The following is a 23,858-nucleotide window of genomic DNA, read 5'->3' on the forward strand; positions in this document are numbered from 1 at the left end:
ATCATACTCTGTTAAGGGAAAAATTACTTTAAAAATATTCATTCAGTCAGAGGTCTCACCATAGTAACTTTTTTTTTTTTGATTGTCATTTGGTTCCCTAATAAGTTCACATGACTTTTTTTTATATAGCCCTGATAATGCAAACACTATGCATTACATTTTGATGATCATTGAAGCTGTATTCCCCACAGCAGAATACTTTTCTCGGGAGACCTGAGCATCAGGCCAGGCAGCAGAGTGACAGGAATCTTAATTGGATCTGCTTTCTCATGGACCATCCCTTCAGGGGTAGAAGTATCCATTTATATGGAGAAAGTCTCTGTCAGATTTACTTATAAACATAACCCAATTGAGCTAAATAGTAGCACATGGAGCAAACATGGGAGAAAATTTTTTAAATGTTTCTCTCAGGAGTAGTGTTAAGACTATTCAGTGGTTTAAATATTTTAGCTTCCCAATCCTTTCTTTAGCTGGCAGTACCTACCTGGCAAGTAAAAGGCCCTGAGGCACCTCCACTGTGCCTTGCACTCTGGAGGGTACACAGTGAAATCCACATTTTAAGGAAGAATATAGCATCCCTTCCTTACCTGCTGGGGCTATATTCCAAGACCCCAGTGGATGCCTGAAACCTCAGATAAGTACCAAACCCTATATATACTATGTTTTTTTCCTATCCATACACACCTGTCATAAAATTTAGTTTATAAATTAGGCACAATAAGATTAACAACAATTACTAACAATAAAGTAGAGCAATTATAACAATACACCAGCATCACCTCTCTTGCACCTTGGGGCCATTATTAAGTAAAATAAACATAAGCACTGAGATACTGCCACAGTGGTCTGATAACCCAGAGGGCTACTAGGTTACTAACAGGCAGAGAGCATCTACAATGAGGATATGCTGAACAAAGGAATGATTCATGTCTTGGTAGGACAGAGTGGGATGGTGGGAGATTGCATCATGCCACTCAGAATGGTGCATAATTTAAAACTCATGAATCGTTTATTTCTAGAATTTTCTGTGTAATATTTTTGGACTGCAGTTTACCATGGGTAACTGAAACCGTAGAAAGCGAAACCGTCGATAACAGAGGGGGTGGGGGGACTACTTTATTTTGAATTTTGCAGAAAGTGACATTTCTCCTTACCTTCTTGTCAGACCTATGCCAGAGTCCATAACTGGAGTGTTGACATGGAAAGTTTGAGAAGTGTGAAACAAAAGAGGAAGTTTGAATTTCATCAGTTACTTTTTTGCTTTTTTAGATCTTTTGAAACTAGTTATTTGCCTTGGGGGAGATTTTCTCTTTTATCAGTGCATTATTGAAACAAACAAGCAGATTAGTCTGCTTCCTGTTTGACAGTGAAGTCATAAAATATGAACAGCTTTGTTGGTCCCAAGACCTGTCTCTTTCTCACAGAGAACAGCTGATTCACAGTCAGGTCATGTAGGAGGGCCTCCCACCTGTAGGGCAGGGCCAATTCTAAGTGACAGTCTCTGCTTCACGCCAGTCTGTTCTCCTTTATTAAATTTCTCTGTGCTATCCAGTCAGAATGTGCTCAGAGTGTAGTTTGTGCTGCAAGAATTATAAAGCCATTCATTCAGCAGATTCGTGTCTAAAATGTCTCTGTGCAAAGAAGTTTAACTGTGGCCACCCTTCTAAGATCAGCTTTCCAATTCAGTATGTTTTGAAAAATGTATTCTTGTTTTTCCCAAATAATTTATAAATTTATGTCTTCATTTTCTTGCTGTCACTTGGCAGAAATAGAATGCGCACCCCCCCCCCAACCCAAAATCTGATTTGGATGTTGAGACTGATAATGCCACACACCCCAACAGGATGTGAAAAGGTTTATTCCTCACATAATGAGGCTTTCTGGAGAGAGCAGGGTGACTCCTAAGCAGGTGCAAAAATGGCTTGAGAGAGCCTGGAGGTATGGCTGGCTTTAGCTTTTATTGTGGGGCAGGGGCAAGGGCTACCCGCAGGTAGGGCTTGTGTATTTTGGAGAGAGTTTTCAGGCTGTTTTAAACCTTTGCTCAGATGTAGGGCAAGCAGGAAAATAGGGAAGGGTGGGGCTTGAAAGCCATCCGGAGTGAAATAACAAAAATAGGGGCAGACTCTATTACATCAGTCTAGCATTCTACTTGAGTAATAGTCACATTTCAGGCACAGACATTTTCCTTTGGAATATTATTAAACTCAGTCACCTAATGAAAACACAATGTGGGCTGGACGCAGTGGCTCATGCCTGTAATCCCAGCACTTTGGGAGGCCGAGGTGGGCAGATCACCTGTGGTCAGGAGTTTGAGACCAGCCTGGCCAACACGGCAAAACCCCATCTCTACTAAAAATAAAAAAATTAGCCAGGTGTGGCGGTGGACACCTGTAATACCAGCTATTCAGGAGGCTGAGGCAGGAGAACCGCTTGAACTCAGGAAGTGGAGGCTGCAGTGAGCCAAGATCATGCCACTGCACTCCAGCCTGGGCAACAAGAGCGAAACTCCATCTCAAACAAACAAACAAACAAAAAACACATGTGTTTGAACAATATTCTTACAGCATTTATAATCTTTTCTGGCACCAAGTCTGTGCTGAGGAACCCACTGTGGGCTAAGGTGCCTGAGGTCGTATGTACAGATCATGCACACTGATAACACTGTGAGGGTCTCCAGATACCTTAGATAATATAGAAGACAAGGATGAGTGTGGCCCCTTCTGTGTTTTAACCATATCTCCCTTGTGTAAAAATCCATTCAAATGAGCTGGATTTGTTGTTCTTTCCTCCATTCTCCTTCCAACTCTCAGCACCTCCCACTCTACCCCATTGCCAGTATTGGGAATAGAAAAAGAAATATTTCCTTTTTGCTCTTGATAATTGTTTTATTGTCATAGGTGCGGCAATAAACAGTCTTTCTCTGACATTCTCCAAAGTAGAAATGGCGAGTATCCAGTAACTCCAAACAGTAGATCAACCCTCCTAGTTAACTCAGTGGGTTTTGCACTTCCGTGCACGTGTTTCTTTTGAATGTTTCAACAGAAAGTTCCATTGCTACATATTTCATAATCCATGGTGTGCATCTGAGATTTTTACTTTCCCATGGTGGGTAAACAGCACAGATATCATTACAACTTTGTTCCTTCTTGATCATGGGAATTTCTGAGTGTTGACTGCACTCAGAATCATTTCCTAAAGAAATTTCGATCCTTCCTTTAGGTGCTCCCTCAAATCATCTTAGTGGAGGGAAGTTAATCATTTATATAGAGGGGAGTCTTGGTTAGTTCCTTAAATTTCATAAGAAGATATCAGCCTATTGATGGATTTTTAAAGCACATGAACTTTTTCTCTTATTGAGAAAAAAAGAACAATTGTGCTCCAGCCTTATCCTGTTTTCTGGACAACTCTTACTAAAAGTTCATTTAGGAGAAATTTTACACATAAAGGATCCCCAGAAGATATGCAGTCTATTCATCTGGCTTGGTGGTTCTCAACCTCAACTGTCAGTCCTTAATATAAAAAGGCCACCTTTACTATCCTAAAATGAAATTCCTAGACAATATAACATACTTACACAAATTACTCTAAGCACCAATAGAATTTCCTAACCATATGTAAAAGAACAAACGAAAGAAGTTTGTGTTTAAAATCCTTTATATTTCAGTGTGTACATGCTGGGGTACAACCCTTCCAAAAGACATAATGAAGTAGTCACCTGTCTGCCCCTATAGGGAGAATCACCATGATTGGGACAGCAGATGCACATGCAGATGCAGACTGGTGAATGAATGTTGTACTGTCAACTCAGATACCACAAGGACAGATCCCAGGTGGCATGTGACATGATTTTCCAAAATAATGAACAACTTATGGTATTATACAATTCTAAATAAAACAAAGTAACAGTCTTCTCTTTGTTTTTATGGGTGTAGCATTCCTGGAAAAGCCAATGTATTCTGACACAGAACATCAAAGAATGTGTTTATATGTAAAACAGAGTTAGGTCCGGGGCTTCAATCTGTGTAAACAAATGTTTCACTTCTTTGCACACCCAGCAGGGCATTCCGGCGTGCAGGCTGTAGGTCAATCCTTGTGGTTGGTGACCGCCCTGTGTGTTGCCTGGCATCTAGCCTCCCAGCCACTGCCCAATAAAGGCCAATATTGCCCACCCTCCTGGGAGGACCAGAAATATCCCCGCAAATTTTCGAATTTCCCTGAGAAGGTAGTATTGACTCCATTGAGAAGGACTTCTTAAATATTTTAAATTTTATACCTAGATCAAGCCAGAAAACCAGAAAACTGGATGTCTGGGTCTTAAATAATCTCTTTATTAACCTTCACTTTTTATGCAATGTTCTATAAAATATACTTCTGATGGAATTATTAGAAGTATTATCAAGCAAATCATTCAATAACCCTCTTAATGTCTGCTGGGAAATTTCCATTACATCTCAGGGTCTGGAGAATCTAGAAATCTCCTTAGTATTTTCACCTCTTAATCTTGCATTAGGTTACATTTCTTTTTCAGTTTTGATGCTAGGAAGCATAGAGCCACATTGTGACCCACTTATAATAGTTATGAGGATGGATACACACACGCACGCGCACACACATTCTCTCCTGACCTCATATTGTTTCCTCTTTTCTCTTGCTTTGAGTTATTTTTATTCTTAATATTTAAATGCTTGTATTGATGCCTCAGATCCTTTTTGAAATGAGGCAGAGAAGATAATAAGTAAATAGACTGAATAAAAATATTTGAGACCTCTTTCTGAACATTTTTGGAATCCCGGAGGGATCTTAATGTTAGTTGTAGGCATGAATAAAGTGGAGCTACAGCCCATTAGCTCTGCCTATGAAAATGAAGTGCCTCCAGATTCCCAGCTTGCTCCATAAATAAATCATTCCACACATTTCCCAAATTTTTTCGTCCTTGTTTCAGCACTAAATATAAGGATACTGCAAAATCTATAAAAAGAAATTAATTTATCTTTAAAAATGAAAAAACATGACCCAAATTTTTATAAAATTATTAATAAGACTAAAAGTAAAAAAATATTTTCACTCCAAATTCTCACTTACTTACATGTTATATGTTATCTTTCCGCTTTCTTCGGATGCCCATTTTCTTCAGATGCCCATATGTCTATGTGATTTTATAAAGATTTTGTGATTATAATTTACTTCAACTTCTTTTCTGGAATTAGATAAGCTATAAGTACATTTGTTTTTTTCATTTATATGCTATGCATTTATATGCATAGTATATAACAAATGTATTAAATAAATTTATTGTGTACTATGCCTTTTATTTATATACTATGCATTTTTATTTATATACTATGCATTCATACATAGACATTTTGTAGTCTGTGCATATACTACACATAGACTACAAAATACATAGACTACACGTAATGTATGCATAGACTACAAAACACCTTATTTTCTTTCTTTTCTTTCACTTTTCCTTAAATATTCATAATAAAGAATTCTTTTTTCCTTAAAATAGAATTCTTGAGCCCTCTGCTGGAAGCATTCAGTATTTGTATGAAGCAGCAGTATATGGGAGTTTTACAATTCTAACTTAAGTTTTTTAAAAAGAGAGCAACATGATAGCAAAAATATATGGTCAAATTATAATTAATATCAGGATAAATAATTTGCTAAACAGTACTTTTAAGATGATTTATATTGGAAGTATATATTCCATTTGAGTAAAATAATGATGAGAACATTCAAATGAAGGCATAATTTGAATGTATTGAATACTCTAAGTTAACTTGTGAATATTTTATTTTTGTATACTTCATAAAAACCATCCATTTACATTTTATTCTCAAATTTAGATTCATTAATTCAGCAAATACTTAATGAACACCTACTATATGCTAAGGACTTACTAGTTGTTAGGGATGCACTGATGAGAAAATGTACATTGGTGCTTTCTCACAGTAGGTCAAACTGTGATTGGAAATGCCAGATCAACACACCATTGCATTTTTAAGAAATGGATTAGCAGGGATCTGAGTTATTTGCATATATAACATAGAAAAATACCTGAGTATGTTTGATGCTTCAAAAGTTGCACTAATTCAGGTAGGAGAATGGATAATTGAGTTGTAGTACTTTGTCAAGGACTGCCTGAAAAATAAGACAGTAATTTGCATTATACTTTGCAGGAAGAAAATAATAGGCATTTATTCTATAGTAATTGAATAGACAGATATAGCACCTTAAAAACTAATGATAGCTATTCATCTCTATGTATCATGTATCTGTCAAAGTAGGAAGAACTTGGCACAGCCCAAAGAATACAGCCTGTACTCCCGGCTATTCGGGAGGTTGAGGTGGAAGAATTGCTTGAACCCGGGAGGCAGAGGTTGCAGTGGGCTAATATCATGCCACTGCGCCCCAGCCTGGGCAACAGAGTGAGATCCTGTCTAAAAAAAATAAGAGAGAATAAAAATTGATTCCAGCCTGTGGCATCTTTGGAGAATTATTTGTTGAATCCAACTGTAAGAATCAATTCTGCTGGTTGTCACTGGAGAAAGTCACTGTTTTCACTTCAAATCCATGACCCCAAATCTCAGACAGATACCCAATGCCAGGTAATGTTAATCTGTTTCCCTAGTAAATTTGCTTTCCTCCTCTTCTTGATGAGTTTCTCACCCTCTGTCTTCTCTTTTTAGAGACATTCCCCTCACTAACCTACCTCCAGTACACATATCATAAGGAAAAGTCACCGTCCATTGAGAAAATAGAAACAGAAAGGAAGATCTTCATCATCATACCATCAAATTCTCAACCCTCCCTGTTTCTGAACTTCTTCTGGGTATATCCCTCTTTTACAGTGGGAGGGGTATCCCTGAACTGTCAGAGACTAATCTCCCCACTTAGGGTCCAGATCCACTCCCTCTGACTCTGTCCAATATCACTCCTGTCATCCTGCTGCTGTCTCTTCTGCCATCAGTTTCTCCTCTACTGCATTATTTCCACAGCATGTAAACACTCTCTATTGCTCACCTTTAAAAACCCCTTTCTTGCCAGGTGTGGTCGCTCATGCCTGTAATCCCAGCACTTTGGGAGGCCAACGCAGATGGGTTACTTGAGGCCAGGAATTCAAGACCATCCTGGCCAACATGGTGAAACTTTGTCTCTACTAAAAATACAAAAATTAACCAGGCGTGGTGACATGTGCCTGTACTCCTGGCTAGTCGGGAGGTTGAAGTGAATGAATTGCTTGAACCTGGGAGGTGGAGGTTGCAGTGGGCCGATATCGTGCCACTGCACCCCAGCCTAGGTAACAGACTGAGACCTTGTCTAATAATAAAAAAAAAACAACCCTTTCTTATTTCTATATTCCTCTTGAGCTACCATTTATTTCTCTGACTCTTCTCACAGCAGAGCTTATGAAAAGTGTTACATAGTTATTTTTCCTCACTTTCACTCATTCATCACTCACTTTTCCACTCCAAGTCTGGAGGCTTTTATCTTCATCATTCCACTAAAACTGTTCTTGGCAGTCACAAATATTGCCAAATCTAATTAAATACTGTCATATGTGACCTCACAGCTTCGTGCAGCATAGCCAGCCTTCCTTTTCTTTTTCTTTTTTTTTTTTTTGAGACAGAGTCTTGCTCTGTCACCCAGGCTGGAGTGCAGTGGCGCGATCTCGGCTCACTGCAAGCTCCGCCTCCCGGGTTCATGCCATTCTCCTGCCTCAGCCTCCCTAGTAGCTGGGACTACAGGCGCCTGCCACCACGCCCGGCTAATTTTTTGTATTTTTAGTAGAGTCGGGGTTTCACCGGGTTAGCCAGGATGGTCTCGATCTCCTGACCTCATGATCCTCCCGCCTTGGCCTCCCAAAGTGCTGGGATTACAAGCATGAGCCACCAGGCCCAGCCCACCAGCCCGCCTTTTCTCTCTTGGCCTTTGTAACACTCCTCACTGTGGGCTTTTATTCTGTGCCACCACCAGCCTTCCCATCACTCCTTTCCAGGTGGCTTTGCTTGCTCCTCCCCACTCTGTAGGCTTCAAATCCTTCCTGCTTCAGAACCCTCCTGTTTAATCCAACTAGCTTCCTTCGTGATGTCATCCAGACCCAAGTTATTTGGTATTGACAAATAACTTGCTATTATCTTATGCTATTGACTCCCAGCCCCTACCTATACTCTAGACTAAGGATCAGCAAACTTTTTTTGTGAGGGGCCAGGTAGTAAATAATTCAGGCCATATAAAGTTTCTGTCACAGCCGGGTGCAGTGGCTCACGCCCATAGTCTCAGCACTTTGGGAGGCCAAAGCAGAAAGATCGTTTGAGCCCCAGAGCTCGACACCAGGCTGGGCAACATAGCGAGACCCTGTCTCTATTTTAAAAAGTAAATAAAGTTTATTTCGCAACTGCTCAACTTAGCTGTTGTAGCATGAAAACTGCCAGAGACAAATATGTAAACGAATAAGCATACCTATGTTATAATAAAACTCTATTTATACTTAAATTTGAATTTCATATAATTTTCATGTATCACAACATATTATTCATCTTTTGGGTTTGGGGGACTGTTTTGAAAAGTTAAAACTATTCTTAGAAATTAGTATCCCAAAAATTAAACAGGTATGAATCTAACAAAATATGTACAAAAAATGCAGTTTTCCTATGTGAGCATCTTTTTATATGCTTATTTGCCACCTATCTTCTTTGGTGAGGTATCCGCTCAGATCTTTTACACCCCCCCCCCCGCCCCCATTTAAAAAATCAGATGCTTCTTTTTTTTTTATTGTTGAGTGTTAAGAGTTTTTTGATATTTTGGATAACATTCCTTTAATAGATGTATCTGTTGCAAATATTTTCTCCTAGCCTATGGCTTGTCTTCTCAATTTCCTAATAGTGTATTTTGTGGAGCAGAAGTTTTTAATTTTAAAAAAGTCCAAGTTGTCAATTATGTCTTTCATGGACCATGTTTTTGGTGTTGTATCTAAAGAGTCATTGTCATACCCAAAATTATCTAGATCTTCTCCTGTGTTACCTTGTAGGAGTTTTCTAGTTTTGCATTTTACATCTACATCTGTAAACTGCTTTGAGTTTATTTTTGTGAAGGGTTTGAGAGCTGTGTCCAGGTTCAATTTTTGTATGTGAGTGTCCAATTGATCTAGCCCCATTCTTGAAAAGACTATCTTTTATCCATTATTATTATATTATCTATAATATAATATTATCTATGCCCTTTCATTGACCATATTTATGTGGGTCTGTTTCTGAGCTCTCTGTTCTGTTCCATTGATCTGTTTCTCTCTTCTTTTGCCAATGTCACACTGTCTTGATAACTGTAGTTTTTTTTAGTCTTGAAGCGGGTATTGTCAGTCCTCCAACTTTGTTCTCCTTCAACATCGTGTTGGCTATTTGGGGTCTTTTGCTTCTTCATATAAGCTTTAGAATCTGTTTGTTAATACACAAAAAATAATTTTGTGGGATTTTGAATAAGATTACATTGAATCTATAAATTGAGTTGGGAAGAACTGACATCTTGACAATATAGAGTCCTTTTTATCCACAGACATGGACGATCTTTCCATTTATTTAGTTTTTCTTTGATTTCTCTCATCAGAGTTTTGTAGTTTTCCTCATAGATATATATATATATATATATATATATATATATATATATATATATATGCTAAGTCCCATGGCCAATGCCCTGATTGCCTACCAATATTCATTTCCTCTTTTTTCTTTATATAGAACTCTAATTTGATTTGGGACTATGGTGCATCTAGCCATAAAAAATTTAATTTCCCAGGCTCTTTTACAGCTATGTGTAGCCACCCAGCCAATGAGATGTAAATGGCAGTCTCTGTAACAGTGTTTGTAGGAAATCTATTGTTTTTCTGATAAACAATGCCAGACTCAGCTGGCAAATGTTTTTTGTTCTTTGACCTCTCCTTTCTTTCTGCTTTGAATGTAGACATAATGCCTGGAGGTATGGCAGCCAATGTGAGACCATGAAACCACAGCCTGAGATTTGCCAAGCAGGAAAATACAAGGAGGCTGGTTGCCACTCTAAGCTGCCTAATCCAAATGTTATTGGAAAAGTAACCCTTATATTTGTCTAAGCTGCTTTGTTACATATAGACACACACAATTGTAATGATACACAAGCATTCTCTTGGTCCTTAAAACAGTTTTTGAGGTAGACATCATTACTTTCACTGTACAAATAAGAACACTGAGGCACCTGGAATTGAGCTGTTCTCCCAAGTTGATTCTGTCAGCAAGTGTAGGAGGCAGGATTTGAAAGCAGACAGCGTGTCCTAGAACACATGGGCTCATTAGTTCACCAGATGTCTGTGGAGACCCAGGATGAGGTAGGGGTGGGGAGAGATCTTGCCAAGCTTTGTATAAGGAGTGGATTTAGAGTTGGATCTTGAAATGAGTAGGATTTTGACATATGGAAATTAAAGAAATGAGGAGGACATTGAAGATGGAGAACAAGGTATTGCCTGAGTGTGGAGACTAGTAGATTACTGGCTTTAGCAAAGGGACCAGAAGGTCATAAAACTGGAGAAAAGTTTTTAACAGCAGGTTGGGGCTACATGGTGAGGGTTTCCAAATACAAGCCTCAAAAGTTTGAATTCTCTGATTTATAGAGAACTACTGAATTCTAGCCAGTATTGCTCAGATGGAGCACTTCAACAGGCATATTTATGAACATTTCCCAGTATGATCACAACATTTAGAAATTGGAATTCATATGTTTTATTATCCTTACCTGAACTATGTTTTTCTTTCTTAAAAATAAACTTCAGATGTCAGATATAGATGTGCAGTGCATGATTCCATTTAGAAAATTCTTTTCCTTTAAATGGGTGCCACCTTGTGGATAAGAAGTCCTTAGTGCAGTGGTTTTGAAACTAAAACTAGATTGGTAGAAATTTCTCATAGGTAGATAGATCTTGTGTTTCATGTTCCATCTGTGAGAATTCTGTCATAAATAACTTTATGCAAAACATTTTATGTGTGTTGAATATATGATTATTTAAAAGCTGTTTATGCTGTTGTATCCAGTTCATTTGATGATTATAAATTCAAGATTCTGATAATTTGCCATTCTGTAATACTGTACAGGAAAAAAAAAATACCAAAGAAACAAAGTATAAAGAAGGGAGGAAATGTAATCATTTATTCTCATAAATTATATTAGACCACTCTAATTTGCAGTTGTACAAGCGCTTGTTTTGCTTGCAAAAGCATGTTGTTCATGTGCACACATGGTATGTGTGTTTACTAAAGACCTTAGTTGTCTGATTTTAACATGCTCAAATCCTTCAGTCTACTGTACACATAGACCAAGAAGCAGGTAATTAAAAGATCTCCTTATGCAAGAAATGAAGAAGATAGCTTTGAAGATCTGAAGATACAAAATTTTCTGAAGATGCCAACTCACTTGTTCACAGGCAGGAAAAAAAAAAAGGTCACACTGAGACTTACCATGGCTGTTAAAGACAGTCCCTACCAGCCACCAATCCAAGAGTCTAGGTATAAGGGAGAGGGAAAATGAAGAGAAAAAGAAGACAGAATTGAGAGAGTGGACATCTGATGATCCAGGAGGATGAGCTGAAGAAGGAGGGGCAGGGATGCCCTGGGGACTGTGGGGTGTCCCTACTCCCACCGCTCAGTCCCAGCTCCACCCTCCCAGAGCCCCCATGTGAGGTGTGGGCACTGACTGAGGTGGCCCACGTCATCATGCCCTACACAGAATCTCACCTCAGGTCCCATTCTCCTCCTCTTTCACCAGATTCTGGCCCAATATTCTGCCTGGAGACCAGGAGTCCCAGTCTTATTGCAGTTTAGAGGGCCTTCATTGGAGATCATGCAAATTCACCTGTCTGCTACCAACCCTGCTTGGATTGGTGACCAGAGGACATGTTGGCACACAGTATTCAAGAGTGCCTCCTACCAGGAGGGTGATTGGGCCACCTCATGACTGAATTCTGACACAATTTCTCCTACCAGGTACCCATCCCCTTCTCCTGCACTTGTGGGTTTTACACTATTACTTTGTCACACCATTCTGTGTCACCCTAAATACAGCCACTGGTCGGTTCTTATCCCCACCAAAATGAGTGTAGAGTTTCAGCATTTGGAATGGGAATCAGTCGTGGCCCTCTCCTCATTCATATGACCTTGCCTGCTACAAATTGCAGGAGATGTTCCTGGACCAGACCCAAGTAATGAGATGTGATCATCTCATTACTTGGTGAGGTGAGACTAGAGGTGACCTCTCTGCTAGGACTGTCCAGCATCCCTCATTCCAGAACAGCCCCTTGTGTTCCACCACCTGGAGGTCAGGCGGGGAAAGAATCCTCTATACAGGTGGTTCTGTGAACAAGAAACATTCATGCCCCCACCTAAGTTTGCTCCTGGCTGCATCAAAACCTGTTTGCAAATCTGGAGAAGCCCCAGCTCTACAGGTGAGCTCCACCCAAGCAGGTGAGCGTCACTGGGGGTAGAGGCAATGCCCAGCCTAGTTTGGCTTCTTTTAGGGTTTCCTTTCCCCCCACTTCCCCCACCCCGCCCCACCCCGCCCCTGGATTCTGGACCACTTGGCTTTATGTATCTAGCATTTTCTTGATCTCTTGTTATTAAGACATTTTGTCTTGTCCACTGTTTATGCCTCTAGCTGTGATATGCTCCTCCAGACTGATGAGTGACTGGATGTGTCAGGCCACTCACATTAGCTCCTATTCCCACCCTGTGTGCTTTCAGATCTTGGGGAACATCTCTTCCTTCCTGCAGGTGGTCCTTGAGTGACCCTTCTTCCTATCTGTCCTGGTTTGAGTGTCAGACTACATGTTGATGGGTATGTTTCTGAAATACCTAAATATAATGCTTGGCAGAAGTTAAATGCAGCTGCCTTAGTTGTTCTCCATAAACCTGTGTGTTTGAGATACCTTTTTTCTGCAGAGGTTGTTCTTTTGGCCAGTCCTTCGAGGCAGGTGACAGATAAACTCACCACACTGTAAATCATGAGGAGACTGGACCTTTGATTTTATTGCTGGCCAAACACAAATTCCCTGGAAAAATATATTCGAACGGTCAGTCACCAAAGAGCAACAAAGCTGAATCAAAAGCCTCTGGTACAGTGAGGTTTGCAAACACTGGTTCTGTTTCCATAAGTGAGAACAGCTGTCCTGGTAGGGTTTCTTTCTCCAACCCTTTAAGAGCACTTAGAGATTTTCTATGCTAAAGCATATTTTAGAAAAACTTATGTTATAATGAGTGGAAGGAAAAAACTACAAAACAAAAAATAAAAAAAGACAAAAACAATCGCCTTATGGGTTTTTCATGTGCAGGCTTCTGGAAGTCAGCCTGCTGGACATGTAACACATGCTATGGAATATTCATCTTGTCTCTCTGTGATCACTGTCTTTGTGTTTGCTATTAGTGAGCCTTGGAGGTTATCATAAATACCAGTTGTGTGAAATGAGCGCAACTGACAGGATTTAAAGGCTAAACCAACCTTTCTAATCCATCTATTCCCCATTCTCCTCCTTAGGCCATGCCTCTTCTGCAAGACTATACAACATCCTTGCTCCTCTGATGGGAGCTGCACTAATTTCCTGAATGTCAGTCAAAGCCTCCTTCCTTGAGGAGTTGGCGAAAGACGGGTTTCTCTTTCTGACTAGATGGAAAAGGAGATATAAAGATTTTTCAGAATAAGATGAGTGTTGGTATTTTTGCCACGTGCTTAACTTTTTCACTTCTTTACTTTGCCAGCTTAGAAATATAGAGTCCTTTTTTCTTTCTTATAAAATTAGTTAAAATTGATTCTGAATAAAAAATATGTGTAGAGATCAATTAATTCATTAGCATTTTAATTAAATAACTTCATGAATATTGAGCAACAGCTATGTGTGCTGAACATTGTTCTAAGTGCTGGGGATACAAAATAGACTAAGTTCCTGCTCTCCTGAAACTTATACTGAGCAGAGAAAAATAAGCAAATAGGCAAAAAGATATATAATGTGAGGTGGTAAGCACTATGGTGAAGAATAAAACAAAGTTAGGAGCTAGGGAATGATGGCTGTTCAGGGGTGGGTTACTGTTCTACATAGGATGGTCAGGGAAGGCATCTCAGGTAAGACGTTATCTGAAGTATATGAGAGAGTGGCCCAGGCAGAGCAAACAACTAGTTGTAAACACCAAGGTGCTCAGCATATTCAAGAACTTTTTAGGTTATAGTGGAGACTTTTTGGATTTTATTTTCATGGAGATGGAAAGTCTTCAGAAAGTTCTGAATAAAAACAGTGACATGATTTCATTTGTGGTTTTAAAGAACCAGTCTGGTTGATATTATTAAAACAGATAGTGTGAGTGGACAAAGGAGAAAGCAGTGCAACTAGCTAGGAGGTGATTACAGTTAAGTTTAGGAAGAGGAATGGACTGGACTAAAGCAGTGATTATCGAAGTCATGAGCAGTGATTGAATTCCGAAACTATTTTGAAGATAGAACCAGCAGGACTGGCTGATGGATTCGATATAAGGCCTAAGGAAAACAAGAGTCAAGAATGACTCTGAGGTTTTCAAACCTACCATCCAGTAGAAAGAGAACCTATAGTGATGCAGGAACAAGAGGGGAGAATTGCAGGCAGAAGGGGTTGGGATCAAGCACACAAGTGGACTGTTGGGGAGAGCAAAAGGTACTGATACAGATGTAGGTAGATAGGTTGGTAGATTTGGTGGTAAGAGGTTTTCAAAGATCATGAAGTGAAAATCCAGTGGCAGAGAAGGAGTTGGAGGCTTGAGAAAGGAGTGTGGTGAAGTAGTAGAGTGGAGGGGTGAATTGACTAGTGCCTCCCTGTGCATCAGAGCCACTCAGGACACTTGTTAAAACACTAGTTGCCTCACCCTGAAACTTACTGATTCAGTACGTCTGGGAGGCTCCCAAGAGTTTGCAGTTTAATAAGTTCCTAGGTGATGCCAATGCTGCTGGTCCAGAGACCAGATTCGGGAAGCACTGGGCTGGGGAAATGGGTTAGAATGGAGGGCTGGGGCATCACTAAAGGCCTCCTTGCACCTGGCAGTAATTCATGTGAATTTTGTCAACATGGTCATGTGCCTTTTTTCCAGCCCTGATCAGCTGCTCAAGAGCTGGCAGCAGTAGGTAAATAATTGGACTTAACAAAGTGAAAAATTGGTATCACCAGGATACTTGGGAGGCATTACCTCTATGTGATGTCTTTGTATTCTGAAAATGCTAGTTGAACCTCCTTTATTTTAAATAGAAAGGATAAGAGAATCTGAGACTGAGAAAGAGGAAAATGGAAGTTTGCGGATGAAGCTTACTGTTGTAGGACTTAGAAGTAAAATGGACTAATATCCACCTCTGGTCTTATATGGCAAGGAGAAACATATGCCCCTTTCCCTAAAATACCTGTTTCTGTGGTCTACTAAAGAGCAAAATTCTGAAATATACTTTGAAAAACTAAAACTCAGTTCTTTTGTATTTTATAAGATTATATCACAAACTGAATTTTAAGAGGGTTATGTTGTTCTTTGAAAATGTTTATACCCTTCTACAAAAAAATAAGTGGTTAAGTGCAGAGCTTCACACACACAAATGGTATCAGCACATGCAGTAAAGAGAAAAATCGGCTGTTAGAGTAAGGGCCACAGCTCATTAATCAGAACAGGAAGAGAAGAACTGACTTCCATAAAAAGGAACAGTGTTAATTGAAATAGAGTATGTAAAGCAGCAATTTAAATATACTATGGTATATCTTCATATTAAGCAGCATTGTATTTTTAAGTGTAACTGATAGTTTTATTTTTGTTAACAAACAAAACAGATTTTGCTGGAGCCAGGTGTGATCCAGGATGTGCTAGCAGCGGGCAGTCACCTACAGCTGTTGGAGCTTCTCAATTTATGCTCCCACTATCTCATCCAGGTATGTGAGCTTGCATCCTGCTCATACACCCTTCACATTCCTTTCCCCACAGTCATAAGCTGGCCCCCAACAACTGGAGCTGAATGACAGGTAAAGTGGGGATGGGGTGTGGGCTGTGGTAGTAGAGTTTCTCCAGGACACAAGCTGAGAAGTTCCTAGGAGGGCGGCTGCAGCTGTTGCGTCCAATCACAGAAGCGGGAGTCTTCCTCCACTGTCCTGCCCACCTTAGGTCCCCACGACCATTGAGCAGCCGATCAACTCAGTGACCATGCACAGGGTTCCCTGCAGGAGCCGGGGGAGGTGTCGCTAAAAGGAGTCCTAGTCCGAAGCAATATTGTCTGGTTATGGAAATAATCACAAATGCAAGAAAAGTCTAATAGTCATTGAAGATTTCAGTAACAGTATCTAGTAAATCACAAAGTCCTACGTAATTAATTACCATGTGAACTTCCCAGGCAGTAAATGCCGGAGAAGGGATGAGTAATGTGCGTATTCCTCCCTGACTTGCTGGTCAGGAAAGGCCCCATGAGAAGGAGGGAGAGAAAACTCCCAAACACCAAGCACTGACTGTGTGTTCACAGTTGTTTCACATTCAGTCCTCACAATAACTTTGCCCATTTTTATAGATCTAAAACATCAGAGGCTCAAAATATATCCAACTTGTCTGAGGCAATATGGCTGGTAGGACGTTCTGATTCCAAAGACCATTTCTTGGTTGGATGAAAACTTCTTGTTAGGTAGGAGTCTGTGGGGCATCTTAGGCAGACAGCATGGCTATGAGTCTCTTGGACTTTATAGAGTGTTACTAACTAATTTGCAATTTTAGGATCCTCCCACTTCCCCCACTGGTGTCACCTTCACTTGCATTTATTATAGCATTAAAAAATTAATTTGAAGAAATAATAAATTCATCACACAATTTAATTCCACTATCTTTGTGCATATGACATGATATTAGTGAGCAGAAAAGTTTTGTTTTCCTGCCCAATTACTTTATTTTCCTTTTAAATCACTTTCTGTAATTTTAAATATATACTTTTATCATTGACTTCTGTTACCTCTTAGGTAGTTTACAAAGCTCTTTCTCATCTAGCATCTTATTTAATCTTCCCAGCAACCCTGGAAAATAGGAACCAGCACTTCCCAGGGAGACAGTGTGAGGAAGGTCAGCCATGTTCACCTGAGGAAAATTCAAATACAGTTTATGGAATTCTTATGATTATTTGACCACATTTAATCTAACAGTAAATGGTTAATGATTTTTTTTTACCTTATTTTCCTTTCTTTTCCTCTCAATATTGTTAGGTGGTATGGGAAAGCTATTTTTAATCCCTTTCTGCCTGTAGCAAATGGGAATCATGTAGAAAGGTTATAAGACTTCAAAAGTGTGTGTTTGACTTGTGAAATTAAAATTACTTTTATTTGACATTTCTACATCAAATATTGCAACTTGGGCTTTACGCATCATCACCTGATTCACTTTCCCCATGGCAGATAGTAATCAGTGATGCATGCTGACACAGTTTGGTTAGAGCGTTAGTTATCATGATGCACATTATAAATGGTGTGTATATGCAGGGGTGTGTGAGTATACCTAAGCCTATAATTTTCTGTAAGTGAGAATTCCAGATGAACATTAAAGGTCCATGGGTATTTTCCTCTATCCCATCAGATGGGTGATCTGTTGAGATACTAAGTGACTTGTATACTTTGGAATTTAACTTCTGCATTTCATTATTGTGCTGAGGTAAAAGTGTAGCATGCATACATGCTTGTGGACAGTTATTATTCAGGCTTCTTGAATAATGGTTGAAATTTTCACTGACTTTTCACAAATGTTTTCATTTTGTCATGTAACTTTACTTTTTGCTTTTATCTGTGATTATTGCAAGATGTCAAACTTGTAGAAGGAAATTTTGACTATATGAGTACCAAAATCATGTCGACGTAGAAACCTTCCTTATTTCAGCCTTTAAAAAATATATACCCTGCTTCTCTCTTAGGATTATAAAAATCACAGACTGGGTCAATTCAGTCTACTTTTATATTTTGATATAGTCTCCATAGCTATATCTATTTGCTGTGTTTTGGTAATATTGTTCAACTGATTTTTAATTTAATGTGGGACTATTTCATTGAGTATATAAAAATAATATTTTATTAATGTGAAAAATTCCCAGTGCTTAAAATGTACCCAGGAATTGTGCCCCTTCAATCAATGCTGATATATTCTCCATCTTTGTGTGGTACTTTGTCAACTAGGAGTTTTTGAAACCGCTCTCTTCACTAAGATGTCTGGTATTGTTTTGTTGCTCTTAAAATGCCATTCTTTCTTTGGTTTCTCTGCCAGAGGAGTGAAGGGCAGACTGGCTCAAATATACCGTTGCCCTCCAGTGCTCACTACAAAGCAGCTCCAAGGGAAACCCTTGGTGGAAGCTCCCTGAGCCTCACCATCCTGCAGTTCCTGTGAACATGTAAATGGTGCTGCTGCCCTCCTGAAAAGGAAAGGGATACCTGGCACTGTGTGGGCTCCTTTCTCTTTCATTTCCTCTGGCAGGCTGCTGAGAGAAGGAACCCCAAATTGCAGGAGCAGTGCTCCTCTGTGTCAATGAGGACAGCTATTTAATTAGCCCCCTAATTAGCCTTCTCACAGGTTCTCAAAGCATGTGTGTGGGAAAAAGGAAAGCTGGGCAATGTATTTAATGCTAATTGATGGGGGAGTGCCTTTCTTTAGGCTCCCATTAATCTTGTCTATAGGTTACAGTACCCTCCTGAGCAGTCTGCTTGTTTGTAGCCTCAATCTGTGGTAACCCATGGCCCCCAGACCATCACTATCTTTCCCAAGAAAGGGAACCACATATATTGAGGGCCTATCCATGCTGAGTGTTTTGCAGGGACTCCCATTTCCACTGCTAAGTCACCCCTTAACACTGGTGGGTGTTGTTTTCTTTTTACAGATGGAGAAACTTAAATTCAGAACTAGGATGTTGATCTGGCTTGAAAACTTTCATTAGCTACCCTGATCATCATTCAGGTGCATTATTTCTCCCACAAAAGTCTTTAGCCTCATCTTCAAGGCTAGGCCTGTTCCTCCCTGGCTTCATCTCCAGCCACTGTGCCTTTCCTAGCCTGCTTTGTTCTGGGCCCTAAGGCAGAGTTTTCATAGTGGGACTTGCCATTAGGGGAGAAGGTTCATTGGTAGATATCCTCAGTGGCGGGCAGAGCCTCTCAGTCCCCTTTAGATTGTACCAAGGGGTAGGAATGGGGAAAACTTCATACAGACACACACACACACACACATACACACACCATCACCTCTGCTGATGCACAATGCCATAAGATCAGGAATATTGGCAACTGAATTTTGTGTTACATCTCCTGCAAGTGATGCATCAGAAGCTTCGATGAAGATGTCTCTTTTTTGTCGTTAGTTTTCCAAAAAAGAAAAAAAAAAGTTTATACATTTTGTATCACCTTGCCCAAGCATATTATATTGTTTTATTAACAACCATTCTTTATGTGCACCAAGTATCATTGTCTTTTTAATAATATGCAATTTAAATGTATTGATAAACAGAACCATCATGTAGACTTTTCAAATAAAACCACCAAAGTACTGAATACGCAACTCCCTTTTTGATAGGAATATAGGTTTAATATCTATTGCTAGACAGCAGGTGGCAGTGTGAATCCACCAGAATTCAGTAGTTAATTTAAAGCAAAAATCAGAAAAAATACTGAAAAGAAAAATTATTTATTTTGCTACATATTAGTCTTCTGACCTAATCAGTAAAAAAGTCATTATTCACACCACACTGGGCAATATGCACTGTAATTTTTAACAAATAATAGGAAACTGTTAATGTGTTCACAGGAAATACACTTTTGTCTTGGGCTGCTGTGGTCATTTATCAGCACACTTTGTGAAATCACTCATTTGTTCTAATTTGAATGTAAATGACTCTAAGGTTTTACAAATAAGGTGACAGACTCACATAAATGTAATTGCAGGGTTCATCTCCCTCTTTTTATATATCACTCATTAGGTTATGAATTAAATACATCGTATTAAACCAGGGGCATGTCCAGTGATGATATTGTAATGGCAAATTACTCTATGCTATTAGAGGTGTATTTTTTATTCATGGACATTAATTTGTCATTAAGCGGCATTAGTTTAGCACTTTTATGTGAAAGACGTGACCTGCAAGAGGAGGCGTGCTGCTGGGATGTGAGAGGCTGGGACGCAAGGGCAATAGGTAGAACATTTTATCATTGTAAGGGAAACAGAGGTGGGGGGGTCTGTTGCATTTGTTTTGTTTTCTGTTTTTACAGCATGAAAGATCATTTCCTCAGATTGAAGGCATTGTTCTGTTTACAGCGTGCACATGTGGATCATCGAGTAAAGCAAAGCCCAAATTCTTACTATTCTTCACTCAGAAGCCAAGGAGGAACATAAAGGGAACAGGAGGGAGAAAGGGTCCTGCCCTAAATCTCCTTCTCTGTAACTGATGTTTACTCAGCATCCCTTGTCTTCGTTAAATTTTACACTAAGTGGGCTACAGTGAAAATTAGTTATTTTCTCTCTTCAGTTAAGGTACAAAGGTTTAAAAAATGCTATTCTCTCACCGGGGAGCTAAGGAGAATTCTGGGTGATTTTGTTCCTTTTTTTTTTTTTTTGTACCAATGGCAATTTCAATAAGAAACTATGTTTCCACTTTCAATTCTGAGAAGCACTAGATTCTTGAAATACCTACATCAGGGCTGAAGGTATCTGAGTGCTGTTTTTGCATCATTCTGCACATGGTTTAATGTAGTTGGAAAATGTCTCACCACCTCCAGTTACACTGTGGGGCTTTCGAGCAGAGGGATCACACCTTATACTGATTTTATGCCTTTTACCCTCCCTCCCTTCACATCGTGGGGGTTCATTATGTACTGAGGGATTGAAAGGTGCCTGCATTAAGTAATTTTTCTCTGCTTTTTAAATATTAAAATTTATGTTATAGTAGGAAAAATATACTACCAGCCTTTCATTAGTTTTGCCCACTGAATACATTTTTTTGTTAAAAATACTTTCTTCGGGGATTAAATTTGACACTGAGGAGCTCACATATTTTACAGTATTATAATAGATTATCATTTTTAATTAAGTAATACTACAATGACTTATAGGAGGTTATCTTTTCTAAACAATGTATTAGTATACTTTTAATTATTAAATTAAGAGTATCACCCAAATACATAATATATACTGGGTGTTCTGAAGACAATAACTTCTCCTCAAGATTGAGGAGAAGTTATAACTCATGTTCATTTTTCTTCAACACTGAACCATTTTTTCCCACATTAGAGAAGACAAATGATTGTACCAACATATATATTTAATATACTCATAATCAAATGCACTGAGTGCTGTTCCATAGTTCACTAGAGCTGAGGCTTTTGTGTTTGGAGAAAGTTAAAGTACAGAGTTTGGAAAACATATTACAAGTGGTTTAATCTTTTGGATTATTTTTAATCAGCAAAAATGATCAAAAAGGGTGGAAATGTATCAGACCTATTAAATCATAGCCAACTAGTAATTATTTGTTCTAATCAAGAGTATTTGCTATCTGGCATGGGTAATCCAGAATATCATATTTGCCAAATAACATTCATATTTGGCTTTGAAATGCATCATAAGATCTGCAGTAGCCATTTTAGGGTCCCAATTAATTTTTTTCATATGCTATTATGTTGGCTTTTATTCCCTAAGCCCACACTAAAGGATGTCAGGAAGCGACAGCCCAGAGGCACACTGGCTGGCCAGGGAAGTCATTTCAGCATTTTAATCTGTTATATGGATAATGTAGGATTGACTGTATCTTCTTTGTGTGGTTTTTAAAGAGGAGAAAGATTCTCCTGAAAGAATATCTCTTGAAAGAGTTCACTAATAATATTAGTCATTTCAAACCTAAGCTAACTGTTGTCAGCTGGGTGATTTTAAAATCACTTTCAGTATGCATTTTTCTTCTTAAAAATGAAGTGTTTCCAGGATTTTATTCATGCTAGAGTTCAGAATCAATAATCAAAACAAACAAACATCAATCTCACTGAGTTCCATTATTAATACTTGGAAATTGGTCGGGGGTGTGTAAAAGAAGATCTGTGTTTCATTTGAGATATTTATTCTCCCACCCACCCATCTGTAAATATTTCTAGTCATGGTGAAATGTCTCTCCTCTTTCCTGAAGCTAAACCACCTTTCTGCTCCTTATTCCATCAGTTACGCCCTGTGTTTCCTCTGGTTTTGATTTCTCCTACTTTACTGGCACTTTTCTTTCAGTTTATAAATAGGATCAATAAGGCAGGAGACACTCTTCTTCATCTCTCATTACCGCAGCTGCTCCTTGCCCTCACTACCCAACTGTACCCAGTGTCTGCACTCCTTACCTCCTGTTCATTCTTCAGGCCCATTGAACTCAGTGTTCTGCCTTCATTACTCCTCAAAAGTTCTTCCAACGAAGGTCACCAAAGCCTCCTTATTGTCTGATGCAGCAGGCCTTTGTGGTATCCTAAGTGACTTCTCTACAGCATTTAAACACCGGGAGCTGCATTCTTTCCTGCGCCTCTCTTTCTCGGGGCTCTCTCCTATTCTCCTCCTACTCATTTTCAATACCTTTACAAGTGTTCTTCCATTAGCTCTTTGACTGTCCCTCAAAGCATGGGAGCTCTGCATGGGCACCCTTCCCTTCTGCTCACTATCACTCTCTTTCATGCATCTGGGGAGGGTTACTGACTCCAGCCCTCTCTCCTGAGCTCCAGCCCTGTATGTTCAGCCAGCATTTCACTTGATATCCCACATGCTGCCCAAATTCGCCTTTGCCCAGTCTCACACACCTGCTCCTCCTCATCCTCCCTGTCTTTGTTAAGGGACCATCATCTTTTTAGTCACTCAAACCTTGGCATAATCTTACACTCTGCCAAGACCTCATGAATTCCACTAAATAGTGTTGGTTTAGCCATTTAAATCTTTCTCAGATATGCTACCTTCTCTTTCTCCTCCTTGTCATTGACATCATTTGGGTTGGGACTATTTTTCCTGGACTGCCCTGCAATAACTCAGCTGTGCTCCCTGCCTCTAGTCTAATGCTAATCAACACTGTACAATCTAAGTTATTTGTCTGGTCCACAAAACAATTTCTTTCCCTAAAATCCAAGCTAGCTTTCCATCTTTTGGTTGCAGAACCATGTCCTTTCTATTTCTTGTCTCTATAATGTACCCTATTCTGATTGTACCCCATGGACAGCTTGTCTTAGCTCCAGGCCAGCTGCCTAGTCTACACTTTAGCTTGGATATTTCTCAGGCACATGACCTTTCTGAGTGTGAACCCAAGCCAGAAAACCAGGAGTCATCCTAGAATCTCCCATCTCCTTGAGCCCCACATACACTGACACAGAGACCTTTCAGCCCCACCCCCTTAACTTGTTAAATCTCTCTCATTGTCTCTCTTTCCACTACTACTGTCTTCATTCAGATCCACATTACTTATTTTATGGACTAAAGAAACTTCTTGCTAACTGATGAACCTGCTTTCCCTCTTGCCCCGTTCCAGTACAGAATTCCAAAATTATGTTTGATAGATTTTGAAAAGTTTTCTTAATCCATGAAAAATTCTGTTTGATTAATTTTTTAAAAAAATCACAACCTGATCATGTCATATCCTTGCTTAAAATTATTCATTATGATGAATGTGGTTCACATAGTCTTCAGGATGAGGTTCACTCCTTTTAATTTGGTACACAGGGCCTGTCTTTATTATGAAATGTGCTATCTCTTTAGCTTTTTTTTTTTTTTTTGACAATTTACTACCCATGTGCAATGCCTGTTCCACAGTCATTATGAACTTTGCGCATTTCCCTGTACCTA

The 23,858-nt window shown here is 39.3% G+C and overlaps 1 protein-coding gene across 15 annotated transcripts in view; it reads left to right on the forward strand.

The window, feature by feature from the left end:
* KLHL32 (kelch like family member 32) overlaps positions 1-23,858 on the forward strand; it is a 256,154-nt gene that overhangs the window by 153,380 nt on the left and 78,916 nt on the right. For 13 of the 15 annotated variants that reach the window (XR_008955686.2, XR_008955685.2, XM_057302567.2 and 10 more), the window contains one exon: positions 15,848-15,946. The exons of the other annotated variants lie outside the window; for them this stretch is intronic. Coding sequence is in view for 11 of the 13 variants with exons in the window: in XM_057302567.2 (XP_057158550.1) it covers positions 15,848-15,946 (99 nt within the window). In the remaining 2 variants the exon portion in view is untranslated. The remainder of the gene's footprint in view (positions 1-15,847; positions 15,947-23,858) is intronic. 15 annotated transcript variants of the gene reach the window in all.

This window comes from Pan paniscus, chromosome 5 (assembly GCF_029289425.2).
Source record: "Pan paniscus chromosome 5, NHGRI_mPanPan1-v2.0_pri, whole genome shotgun sequence".
In the NCBI taxonomy this organism is placed as follows: domain Eukaryota; kingdom Metazoa; phylum Chordata; class Mammalia; order Primates; family Hominidae; genus Pan; species Pan paniscus.